This window comes from Botrytis cinerea, chromosome 7 (assembly GCF_000143535.2).
Source record: "Botrytis cinerea B05.10 chromosome 7, complete sequence".
NCBI lineage: Eukaryota > Fungi > Ascomycota > Leotiomycetes > Helotiales > Sclerotiniaceae > Botrytis > Botrytis cinerea.
In genome coordinates this window covers 2,357,832-2,369,467 of record NC_037316.1, presented here as the reverse complement: position 1 = coordinate 2,369,467, position 11,636 = coordinate 2,357,832, and the positions used below count along the sequence as shown (strand labels likewise).

Sequence of the window (11,636 nt, the reverse complement as noted above, 5' to 3'; positions counted from 1 at the left end):
GCTGGCCCCTGGGATGTATATGTATAAATATGCATCTGTGATGTACGTATGTATGTAAGTAATGCATGATACCTACTAGGTACCTAGGTAGATACATAGGGCTTAGAGCGAATATTCCCCGAATCTCGATTCCGACTCCGACTCCGATGCAGTAGTTTAGGTTTGGGATAGCTTGCCATGCGCGCATGGAACTGGATACGAGACGAGCTTGAGGATGAGGTTCAAATAAGCTTTTTGGAATTTAGGTTAGAGGGATTGATTGATGGTTTGATTGATGGTTTGATTGATGGGGAGGGATGGGGAGAGGATTGTGAGTATGAATGTGGGTGTGGAGTATGGGGAGGTGTGTGGTGTGTGGTGGAGTAAGTATCGTCTGTCACGTCATTCGGTTAGATGTTGCGTGATTGGGTAGGTATTGGTTTTGGGTTATTGTGGTTTCTGGCATTGGGTGATGAGATGGGATGGGATGGGATGGGGTGTCTATTTTGATATTATTATTATTATTATTATGAAGGAGAATATCTAGTACGGATTCGAAGATACGGAAGGGAAGGGGGGCAATTGATGGGAGATAACATGCGGGGGGGCAGGGTGGGGATGAGAGGTAATAGGTAACAAAACATGTGAGAAGGAACATTTACATTTTGCAGATTAAAGAAAAATAGAATAATGCGCTTGGGAAATGGAAGAAAGAAAGAAAGAAAGAAAGAAAGAGAGTGAATGGATAGAATGAATACTTACTATCTACCTCTACACCTTTAATTGCTATGGGAGGACCGTAGGTCGGGGTTCACGTAGTTAGATAGCTCAATAGCCATGTCATGCCATGCCATGATCCCAAAGAGTAAAGCAATTCGCAATCAGCATGAACCTGAACATTAGAATGGACATGATAAAACCTAAAGCTCTCACTCATCTTGATATCACCAAGCAGAAATTCTACATCGATACCATGGAAGCCCCCAAGACGGAGATTAGAGAAGGGAAAGATATCAATCGGAATATAGGTAATAGGTACTAGAAACCCACTGAATGCCTCCCGGAGGCTGTTTTTACCAGGAAGTTGACGTTAGTTGAAGAGGAATGTGTGCTGCTTCGATATCTTCTCATCTTCTGAATCGTTTGGGTTGGCAACAGGAAGGCTGTAGTGCATTCTTTGCTAATTGACCTTGGATCGAAAGATAGATGGGATTGACACTTTCTTCGCACTACTACTATTTTTCCCTCGTGCTCTACCTATAGAATATACAGTGTGTGGTTTGGGTTCAAAAGCCCCTGATGTAGAGTGCTATGCGAATTAGAATCAAATTCGCGCGCATACATCTTAAAGTCTCTATATTGAAGCATATCTATAAATACATAACCTTGATTTCCAACCTCTACTTTTATATGAAACTTCTAGAACATTACTTCTATACTTTGCCAAATCAGACTGGGAAAATAACATAAAAATCTTATCCACTACAACACAAACCAACAAGTCTAGAATATCAGCTTTTAAAAAGTATTTCTGGATGAGGTATTACTCGAGCTGACAGTATCCATTTTGGCTACCCTCAATTATTGAGTCAATCTCGGTGCCTCGATCAAAGTATCACCACTTCATTAAAGAAGAGGTGACGCCAAAACAAATAACGCCATGTCTTTTGATTGCTCATTCTCATGCTCATATTGGCGCGACGGCACTCAGGGCCAAGGATTCGGCGACGATTTGATGATGTAACTTATATCCACAATGGCAACGCGAAATAGTGGTATCCGATAGAAAATTTCCTCTTTAAATATCCCCTTTTCCCCCAACTCACGCATTCCCTTCCCACACATCAGTGACGATAACTAGATGTGTAATCTACGCACAGATTTTATAACATCCATAACACATCCGATGATAGAAGTCAGAGATGTACCATAAGCATGGGTGATTTGGCTAACCGTGTCGAAGTCTTTAGGTCCTCATCTGTAGTGGGCGCGGAAGCAGGAAAAGACGAACCAAACCACAGAGGATTGTCAACTGAGAGCCGTGTCCTAGCATTGGCAGTGCATGAAGCATTATGTAGTCTCTTCGGGCTGGTGTTTTCCGAGACCGCTTCTGGGTACGTAACGGCGAAGTTCGTGAGTACTAAAGCAATTGCTAATCTTGCACTTTCTTATTGACTCCCCAATCCTATCTCAATCCATAGCCCCATGCCATCCAACTTCCCTGTTGAGGAACCAAGAACCCCCACCCTCGACTTCCACTAAGTCGCCCCTAACAACAAATCTCGCCAATGGGCCTCCAATAGCTTTCTCCACATTCTCAAACAACCTTCGAAACTTCCCATCCAGTAAATGTACCCCTCCGTTAGACAATTGATTGGGCTCATGGCATCCATCCCCTCCAAACTCTATTACTTCGAGAGTAGACGATAACGATATAAGAAAGCTTTCTAGGGCAAGGAATCTACTTGACACGCCTTCTATATGTAGGCTTCGAAGGCGAGGTAAAAAATGTTTCTGTTTGTCGGATTTTGACACAAGATCCTCAAGCAGTGGTGTAATATTAATCTTACGCCTTGATTGAAAGCACCCATAGAAATTCTCCAAATTCGTAGCAGCCTTCAAACATATAGCGATGTTTGCAAATGCTTCTTCGGAGTTAAAGTCATCAGGTATACCGCTATAATCCAGAGCCAAGCGTAAATCTGTGAGATTGCTAAAAATAGGTGTTATAGACTCGAATAGAACCTTGTTCTGCGCGAAAAACTCGAATGGTAAGCAATCATGAGACAGTTTTCTGAGCTTCAGAGCCTCAACACTGTGAAGTAGTGAAAATAGAATGGTGGTAAAACGCTCCTTGGTCAAGTCTCTGTGCAGCAATCTCGTCGAAGGAACTCTCCAAACCGATGCTAGTAGAGAGAGTGCCGGTTCATAGGGTAAGGGGAAATTGACCATAGACACAGACAAGGCTGATAAATTAGGCAGAGAACGGAAGACTTCAGAAAGTATATCTGGATCACACGTTCGAGAGCTGTGTTCGTCTCTCAGGAACTTGAGACTTGAATATCGAAACCAAGCTTCTTCAGCTAGTTCGGCACGAGTTTCGGGACTGAAGATATATGCATTATGCCTTGCATGAAATTCATCGATGTCGCCAAGATTGAGCTCGATAGATTGAATACAAGAGGAAAAGGTTGGATGACGGCATAGTTGGAGAAGACGATTGAAATCGGGACGATGGGCGAAGCCATGGAACTTGGGAGGGATGAGGTATGGTGTACTGAGAAGGGACAGCAACTTGCAAGTCAAACGGGTGGACTTGATGGCGGGTAAGTCCATATAAAGGATTACAAATCTCAAGAGCTCGACAGGTAGTGACAAGAGATGCGAGGAGGGAGTTGGAGGGGGGTTGGTATATGCCATTGGTGCGACTGGAGGTGGTAAGAACTTTCGATGAAGGCTTCTCGAGGGATGATGAATAAGGTAGGGGGTTACTTAATCAAATATTTTGCTTCACATCAGCTGACACTTGTAACCCGAGACTCGCAACAAATCTTTTGTAGAGGCAGATCATGATATAATACTGAGACAATCAAATATATGATTTTCAGCGCCGAGCACGTGCCCAGGTAACCACCACAATCTGGATTTGCGGGGCGCCGACGCAAGCACTCGTACAGGACGCCTTTTGATAATATTAGTCTGGCACAACATTGAATACCCCTACCATCATCGGGATGTCGGCCAATTTCTGCATCCGAAGTGTCTCGGAATTACCCGAGAATATCTATTTTTAATATCAATAACCACAATTCCTACACTCGTCCGTTATGGCAAATAATCTCGTTTCCCCTTCAAAGATGTCGTTGTTATCGTACGTCTCCTCCCTGTCTCTCATCTCATGCCTGATTCCCATTTTTGGTCTCAACTAATCCTGCTCCAACAAACAGATCCTTCCGCGCACTCCCTCCGCGCACTCGGGCAATGATAGGCGCAAGCTTCATAGCTTGGGGTACAATTGGTCTCTATTTGTCTGATACGGCAGAGAAGAAGCTTGGCTTTGAACCTACTGAGCAGGATAAAGCAAAGATGCCTAAGTTTACGATTGTTGAGAAAGAGAACTGAAATGGTTGTGATGGGTGGATGTTTTGCAGACCAAGTAAACAGTGGCACGGCGCAGCAGACAGAGACGAATCGGGTTAAGACAACGATTAGAGCTTAAGAGGTGTGTGTCTATGCAGACCTGAGAGGAACTATGGCCAGCTCTGGAGCGGACCGTAATTGCACATACTGAGGGTCAGGCTGTAGATACTGGACAACCGGGGAACCAGGAAACTGGAGGAGGGGTTCCAAGAAAAGCTGTGGGTCGGCACCTGAACAACGATACTCTATTTCCTCCGGGTAGTGACCGGTAAAATAATTGGAAGCCATTTGCATACCTCGGATATATCCGCATTATCTGTTTGAGATTTCTTTTGGGGGAGTCTTGCCTTAAGATTTCCTCTACACTTTCCATCGTTGTCTATCAGAGGGCTCTTTTCGAGTTTGATTTGAGGGCCGTGAAGAGGAGACACTTCCGTCAGACTTCTTAAGGTCAACTCTTTTCTTTTCATTTTGCAGAAAGAAGTTACGTGATGGATTTCTATCGATATTGCTGCCCTCGACAACTCGACAGCTCGACAAATTACCATCCGCTACATTTCCGCATCTTATGACCCCACTGCCAGTTTATAGTATATATTTGCATCAGAAACTTCCAAATGATTGGAGATATAGAGAGATAAGACAGCTAGCTATCTCACTGTGGTTGCACCGAACCGTCTTGTTTTTTATAAACAAAATGGAGCCTGTCCACTAGTTTCTTCATTCTGCCATAGCTTTTCTGGCCTGTGTAGGAACTCTGTGTACAGTATATGCGAATTCCTTGTTTTTGCACTATTTCTACATGAAACTGTGTATCAAACATCCAGTCAATGGAATACGATACCACGGAAATTGGTAGAATCTGATATTCACACCCTTTGAGGACTTTTTTTTTTCAACAGGTGTGCGTGTTGGAAGCACTACGCAAAAGTAAAAGAAATTTCCAGATTCAAAGACTCTTGTTATATTTTCCACTTCCAAAAACTAGCATATGAGGTACAATTCCACACGGTTATTTCAAAGTTGAAAACAATAATGTACTCGCAAATCCGTTTGGACTGTTCAATACTATACAATATCGGGTGAAATCGTTTGGTAGGCCGTAGCTAGTACAATAATTTAGTACGGAAACTATTTTCAATGACGATGATATGACCACATAACTTGGGTAATTTTAGTTCCATTCATCTCTTCGAGACACATATTATTAATAAAAAAAATACCCTCTAGAAATATCTTCAATACTCGCAGTAATTTTCCATCCAACAATCAATCAATCAAAAAAAGCTCCCAGCCCATTATGCCACCACTCGGAACCCACCTCCAACGCTTTGCCCAGCGTTTTAAAAATGACCCCATCCGTTACTTTGTAGCAATGACACCCGTTGCATCAGGTCTATTGTTAGGCATGAGCCTCTCCACATGGCGACTCAAAAAATACCTCGGCGAACAGGTAGACCAAGGATATATTGAAGTCAGGGTTGAACCAAAGGAACTCGAGCAAGCCTTCGAAGACATGGGTCTTCTACTCAAGAAGCATGGTATCGAGACCGAATGGATCGAGAGTCAGACACGCAAGAATAGCCCAAGCTGCACTATTAGATGGAACATAGGGGGCGTATTGAAGGCGTTTGCCGGGATGAAGGAGAGGGAGAAGGAAGAGAAAAGCGAGCGAGAGAAGGGTCAAGCGAAAGACGGAATTGTCACCATAGATGAGGAAAACAAGAAGCGAGGATTGGATCCCCACAGTACTTAAACCGCACAATGCAATCAAATCTGCTCATCCACCATTATTCACGGTTGCCAACGCAGGATTTATGAGGTTTGGAAATATCAAAATCAAACGCAGCCGTTTCGGGAATAGTTTTTCTGCGGATCTGTCAATTTGTGTTGTATTGATGGGGATAGACGGATCTTATTGGGGTGGTTGTGTTTTTATTACAAGTGGATCGAGCCATGAAGTCACAAACATCTGGAGAGTCTTTTGGACACCGCAGACGCGAGGAAGATAGATATTGGGCAGCGGAATCTGAAGCGCATACTGTCAACTGGAATTACATATGGAATACCCTCCATTCTTCTGATATCCGCTGATGATGAGATAGGGGCAATGTACAAGTATCACAGTGGCACTAAACACTTGATTTTAGAAGCAACTTCTCTTCTCGAATCGAACAAAATTATTACCTAGCACAATGGCATCTGAGCAATTTCCTAGTGGTGTTACCTTATCATATGTCCAATACTGAATCATCTGCTCACGTTCTGGAAAACGGAATATGGCCAGGAGTATATCTTGTTGTGAATATCCAACTTGGAGCGTGTTATGTGAAGGGAACCCATTCACGAAAACGACAATCAATCCCAATCCAGTCTTCCAAGCCAACCGGCTCGGACGATAGAAACAAAAGAGAAGTAGGCCTTAAATCGGTTCTGGCAAGAACAAGGTCGTGGAGGAGTCGGTAAACTTTTATCTCCTGATATAATACAAGCTTTTTTTTTGGTGATTTTTTTCTTTTACATTTTCTAATATTCAAATTAGGTGGCCCAATGGCACTGGCGTGGGCCCTCCCCTGGTCAGCTATGCCGATACAAGAATTCAGTTCTGGTTGCAGAGGTTGAGATTTGCTCCGCTCTCTGGGGTAATCGGCACTATATCTGCTCAAAGCAACGCTTTTATCCCGATACACGTCAATTATGGACCTAATAGAGGAAATCGGAAGAGCATTTCAGACTCTGAGACCTGCGATCACCATCTGCCGTACTGTTTTGGTGGTTCAATGGACAACCCACCGACTTCTTCTTTGAATCTATCATCGTATCTTCATCAGCGACAACCATAACCGCAACTGCAACCACTTTATTACTGGCATCATTCCTCCATAACTTGTTGTTCCCATGACAATACCTCTTACACCTGCAAGTGATAGCTTTGCTTTCATCCTAGACATCACTGCTGCTTCCACGCCGCTCAACATAAGAACAGGGCTTTAGGTTTCGTCGCAGCAGTTAAGATTTGGCTCTGGGCGATTCGCTGGCCATCACTATTCCAAGACTTCAGAGCCCGCACGTCGATTGAAAAGCACTTACCGTTCACTGCTAGCGTTCAGACCTACTCGAGCAATTATCTTTTGGAGTTTGTTTGAAGAAAACTGTTTGCACCACGTCTCCGAACAAGCAAGCCTTCAAGTTACATACCAACGTCTCATTACATCTTAGCAAACAAGGTATGTTGCCCCAACAATACTTCTGATCGAACTACAAAACACACTGCTGGCATCACAATTACTACATAAGTTGACACATTCCATTGCTCTCATCTTCTTGATGAATACGCAGCACATCAGTGGATCATATCGCCTCAAGAGAGAAAGCCAAATATGCGGCACTTCAGTTGCAAGCTCCCAGCTAACAATTCACACTATGCATAAAGTATCAGGGGCGTTTCAATATGAGCTGGCAAGCTGTGGTTTAGCTTAAACTCAAGAAATTGATAAGCACCATCCCAATAGCTCCATTACCTTATTAGTGAGTGTCATGTAAGAACTTTTCAGATTCTTCAAACTCCACAATTCATTCTCTTCCTCTTTTGCTCTCGTTTCCCAATCAAATATCGAGATAATCACTCCTGAAAGCAATGCTAACTCATTAACTGTGGGTTGCGTTCTCATAACATCTTACTTCTATCTTTATACTGTCTTCTGAATTCGTTACCTGAATGGCAACGATACTTTACGGCACATCTATGCGTGTTTCCATACCACAACCCCGCTCTATGAGCCATCTTCATATGTGTTAGCGGCTGCAGCAACAAAGAGCAATACTAGCGGCAGGGATATAATCAAAGGATTATACTCATTTTCCTTCCATTTGTATGAATACACTAGTTCTTAACGGGGGCGTCGACGATTGAAATCATATCGAGTGTTCAAATTTGCTCATGCATTGTTTTATTTGTGATAGAAGACGAGTAAACAGGAGCGAATAGAGGTCAGCGACTCAGCGTCAACATCCATCTCCATTTCAAGTTTTGGTTGAGGCAAAGCATTGAACGCATTTCAACTGGTTCTCGCGACATCGCAATCACTTCACTATTCTTGAGAAACCCTCTAAAGAAATCTCTCGCTACTAGCCTCCTTCCTTCTCCATCTATCAAGAGCTCTCTGTAATTCTTATAAAACTGTCTTGCCTTGTGAGTCGTTGATCGGAGGCTTTGATTGAGAAGGAATGATAATTTGATTAGGATATGATGAGCAACAAGCAACTGGAAGAGGAAGAGGGAGTATAAACACACGGATCAAAATAACTGGAATTTTCATTCCTCGGCTTGAACCGCTCATATATCGCCTACGGTAACTTGAGGTCTGTGATAGTGGTATGGAAAAAAGGTTATGAATTTGTCAGGGAGAGCAACTGTCTGTCGAGGTGAACTTTTGAAGGGGATCATTGGGTTTATCCAGTCATGTTGTTCAAGTTAGAGGGGTTACTTGATAGGTTAATAGCTGAAATACATCATCGCCAAAAAAAAACTATGCAATTGTAAAAAAGTTTTGCTGCACTTTCTCGTTTGGCGAGTGTCATGTAAGTTCAGATACCTACATACATCTATCAGTTTCCATTCATTCATCCATCTTGTCCACCCTTTCCAGCTCACCTCATTTTATGCCCATCACTAAACCAGAGAACTGATAAACCATCTACCCAACCCCCTACCATTCTGATACAAATCTATCTTCATCGAAGCCATCCATTGCAATCCAACTCTAACCTCTCTCTCTCTCTCCAAATTCCCTACTCTGAACATCGACTAGTTCGAAGTGGTCTCTCTTCGCGGCCGTTGCTAGTGTGTGGAGTAACAATATCATACATGCAATCTCTCTCAAATCTTTCTTTCTAAAATCCAAGCACACTACCCACGAATCCATCACCCTAAACGCGGGTAACCAACCTCGTACCCTTTTCACCACCACGGCTCTTCTATCCGTATATCTCCCTCAAACCTCTCCCCCTCGAGCTATAAAGAATCGGAATCACAGCATTAGACGCACGACTTGAAGCAAAGCACACAATGTATTCCTCTCCTCTGTATCTCTTTACTTTCCCCATTCAACAGTACTTGTCCCACCTATCTTACTCGAAAGCAAAGCCTAAGCTCGATAACCATAAAGACAGAGGCAAAGGGGAAGACGAAGATCAAGACACAGAAATGCACGTCCATACACAAATCAGAATATTGAGAGTTCCTCTCATCGTTCGCTCCTAGCTGAAAGAAACAAGTACTTGCTATTATAAAAAAGATTGGCTGTGCATAAACAAACGAATCAAAAAAATACTAGAACTATAAATATAAATCAAATATTGCACAGGCAAAAAAAGTACCTTATACCATTCCTATACATAAAAGCTTTCTGCCCACTCAATAGCTTAAGGACCTCCTATCCATGTTCATCCTCACTATGTACGCATAACCTTAACTATCTACTCCTAATTTCTCGGAATATTCTCCGCCCATACCTGTATTCTCAATCAAAATTTATTGCTCCCCTCCAACCAAATTAGTACCCTCTCTCAAACCCTCAACAACCAAATCATGTCCCTCAGCCCGACGGTAGATATCCTTAACATCGTCTGTAGTAGTTTCGAAATGGGATGTGGCGTCGTAAGATTTAGAGATAAAGATACGGTCCTTCTCGCCACTCTCGAGTGGCTCATAGAGAGGAATTGGGGGACCCTGTTTAGTTATTCATGTTAGCACTGGAGAATTTTGATCATACTGAAAGGGTAGTGGCAAAAGAAAAATTGCTTACCATGAACTTCTCCTCAATCTTTCCAAGACGCTCAAGACCTGGTGCAAGTTCCAAATGGTGGTTCGAATCGGTCTCTGCAATGGTGGAAACAATGGCGATATAGTAACCCTTTGGACAAACACTGTGGGCGCTGGAAACGACAGCAATGTAGATATCTATAAATATGTCAGTCACAATATCCTAACGCTTTGTATCTTTGAAAAACGTACCGTTCTTGCGTCCGACTTGAGATTGAGGAATGATAAGTTGAGCAGAATCAGCATTATCTGTTCCAGCAAGTGGGTGGTTCAAGATGCAGATAGCCTTCAAGAGTTGACCGACAACGCGAACCTTGTCAGGGAAGTATGATGGGTCTGCAATGATCTTCTTTGTCTTAGTCTCGAAATTCATGGTTGAGTCATTTCCTTGAGCATCCTTCTCGTGCATAGAAGCCTTGATACCACAGATCTTATCTCCATCATATTTGAACTCATCAATGCTTGCATTAAGCATATAGGTACCACCGTAAATAGCAGACAAACGAGCGAAACCTTGAGGAAGTTCACCGAGTCCGTATGCTGGGTAAATGTATGGGGACTTTCCGTAACGGGCGACTGAGTTACCATACAAACGAATGCGGTCGATGGTTGCTGGAGCTGTGCCCTTCTCGTTGATATAGTCATCGGTTTGGTACAAAGCCATAGCATGGCCAAGGAAGTCCCGAGTACCAGTCTCGAGTCCGAATTTATCATAAATATCCTTCATGGTGCAGGTGCTCATGTTAAGTCCTTGTTTTTGTCAGTAAATTACCGAATAGGAGATATTTCAACCACCTTACCCTTGTGAGTAGCAGGATCTGCAGCATCGAATGTGCCAATCCACTCAAGGAAACTCTTCATTCTTCTCTTCTCAAAGATGCCCATTAAAGATGATCTCAAAGCCTCACCAGCATCTGATGGGACCTTTGCAACCATGGCCTTTGGACCAGTACCTTGTTGTACATAACTTCCAGCCACAGATCTAAACTCAAGATATCTCGTAACATCAGTTGAAACGAGGATATTTGTGAGCTCACCCGAAGACATCAAAAGCTTTGGTACCAAATCGATATTCCAATCATTGGCACGCCCGTACTTCTTCCATGGCTCCTCCCCCTGATTATAGTTTCCGTACTTCTTGAAGAGCTATCGTGATTGTCAGAACAGAGCTTCGCAGACTCAAAAATCGTACTCACAGCTTCGATATTGACGGAAGCAGCTTCACTGTGAGGAAATTAGCTATTGTTGACTTATCTGCCTATTCTGCGAGCTTGAAACACATACCCTCCATAGTGATCATTTCGATCAATATGCAAGACCTTTTGACCCTTAACACTCAAAACTCTACCCCCAAAACGTCAGTATACAAGCTCATCAACTTTTCCCAAATCGACATACCCAGAAAGAACACATTCCGTCAAACCTAGAGTTCAGTATTAGCCATATATCTCCAACAAAGCATAAATGCTCCTATCCATGCCCCTCCAGCCAATGCGGGGTTAAGCAAGCTTACCAGTGCCCAAAACGACAACATCATACTCGGGGGCGATTTCATCCATCTTGAATTAGAATCTTGATATTTATTAGATAGTAGGTTGGGTTTGCGAAAATAGAAGAAGAAGAAGAATATAGAAAGCTTTCTTGATGAGGAAAAATCGCAAATGTGGTTTATGCTGAAATTGCAAGGGCAGTT

General features: G+C 43.0%; 4 protein-coding genes across 4 annotated transcripts; 2 read left to right on the top strand and 2 right to left on the bottom strand.

The window, feature by feature from the left end:
* Window positions 1-1,143: 1,143 nt before the first annotated feature.
* Window positions 1,144-3,570, bottom strand: BCIN_07g06430 (hypothetical protein). Its single transcript, XM_024694233.1, has one exon. The coding sequence runs from the start codon at window positions 3,397-3,399 to the stop codon at window positions 2,170-2,172; it is 1,230 nt and encodes a 409-aa protein (XP_024550022.1). The 5' UTR covers window positions 3,400-3,570; the 3' UTR covers window positions 1,144-2,169.
* An 85-nt stretch (window positions 3,571-3,655) lies between these two features.
* On the top strand, window positions 3,656-4,423 carry BCIN_07g06420 (hypothetical protein). Its single transcript, XM_001547693.2, has 2 exons — window positions 3,656-3,850; window positions 3,927-4,423. The coding sequence occupies exons 1-2, from the start codon at window positions 3,807-3,809 to the stop codon at window positions 4,099-4,101; spliced, it is 219 nt and encodes a 72-aa protein (XP_001547743.2). The 5' UTR covers window positions 3,656-3,806; the 3' UTR covers window positions 4,102-4,423.
* Window positions 4,424-5,369: 946 nt separating this feature from the next.
* On the top strand, window positions 5,370-6,413 carry BCIN_07g06410 (hypothetical protein). The gene has a single exon (XM_001547695.2). The coding sequence runs from the start codon at window positions 5,420-5,422 to the stop codon at window positions 5,873-5,875; it is 456 nt and encodes a 151-aa protein (XP_001547745.1). The 5' UTR covers window positions 5,370-5,419; the 3' UTR covers window positions 5,876-6,413.
* Window positions 6,414-9,379: 2,966 nt separating this feature from the next.
* Bcgdi1 lies at window positions 9,380-11,632 on the bottom strand. The gene is made up of 8 exons (XM_001547697.2): window positions 11,457-11,632; window positions 11,342-11,366; window positions 11,228-11,287; window positions 11,140-11,167; window positions 10,744-11,089; window positions 10,136-10,693; window positions 9,927-10,081; window positions 9,380-9,850 (listed from the first exon to the last, which is right to left on the bottom strand). Exons 1-8 carry the CDS (start codon window positions 11,500-11,502, stop codon window positions 9,653-9,655), a joined length of 1,416 nt encoding a protein of 471 aa, XP_001547747.1. The 5' UTR covers window positions 11,503-11,632; the 3' UTR covers window positions 9,380-9,652.
* Between the last annotated feature and the right edge of the window lie 4 nt (window positions 11,633-11,636).

What these genes read in the sequence shown, in the direction of transcription:
- BCIN_07g06430 (XM_024694233.1), bottom strand. Translation starts at nt 3,399, where the DNA reads ATGGCATATACCAACCCCCCTCCAACTCCCTCCTCGCATCTCTTGTCA.
- BCIN_07g06420 (XM_001547693.2), top strand. Translation starts at nt 3,807, where the DNA reads ATGGCAAATAATCTCGTTTCCCCTTCAAAGATGTCGTTGTTATC. An exon ending in TCAAAGATGTCGTTGTTATC is followed by an intron (nt 3,851 to 3,926) that starts GTACGTCTCCTC and finishes TCCAACAAACAG; the next exon opens with ATCCTTCCGCGCACTCCCTC.
- BCIN_07g06410 (XM_001547695.2), top strand. Translation starts at nt 5,420, where the DNA reads ATGCCACCACTCGGAACCCACCTCCAACGCTTTGCCCAGCGTTTTAAA.
- Bcgdi1 (XM_001547697.2), bottom strand. Translation starts at nt 11,502, where the DNA reads ATGGATGAAATCGCCCCCGAGTATGATGTTGTCGTTTTGGGCACTG. An exon ending in TCAAGTCGGACGCAAGAACG is followed by an intron (nt 10,082 to 10,135) that starts GTACGTTTTTCA and finishes ACATATTTATAG; the next exon opens with ATATCTACATTGCTGTCGTT. An exon ending in AGATTGAGGAGAAGTTCATG is followed by an intron (nt 9,851 to 9,926) that starts GTAAGCAATTTT and finishes ATAACTAAACAG; the next exon opens with GGTCCCCCAATTCCTCTCTA.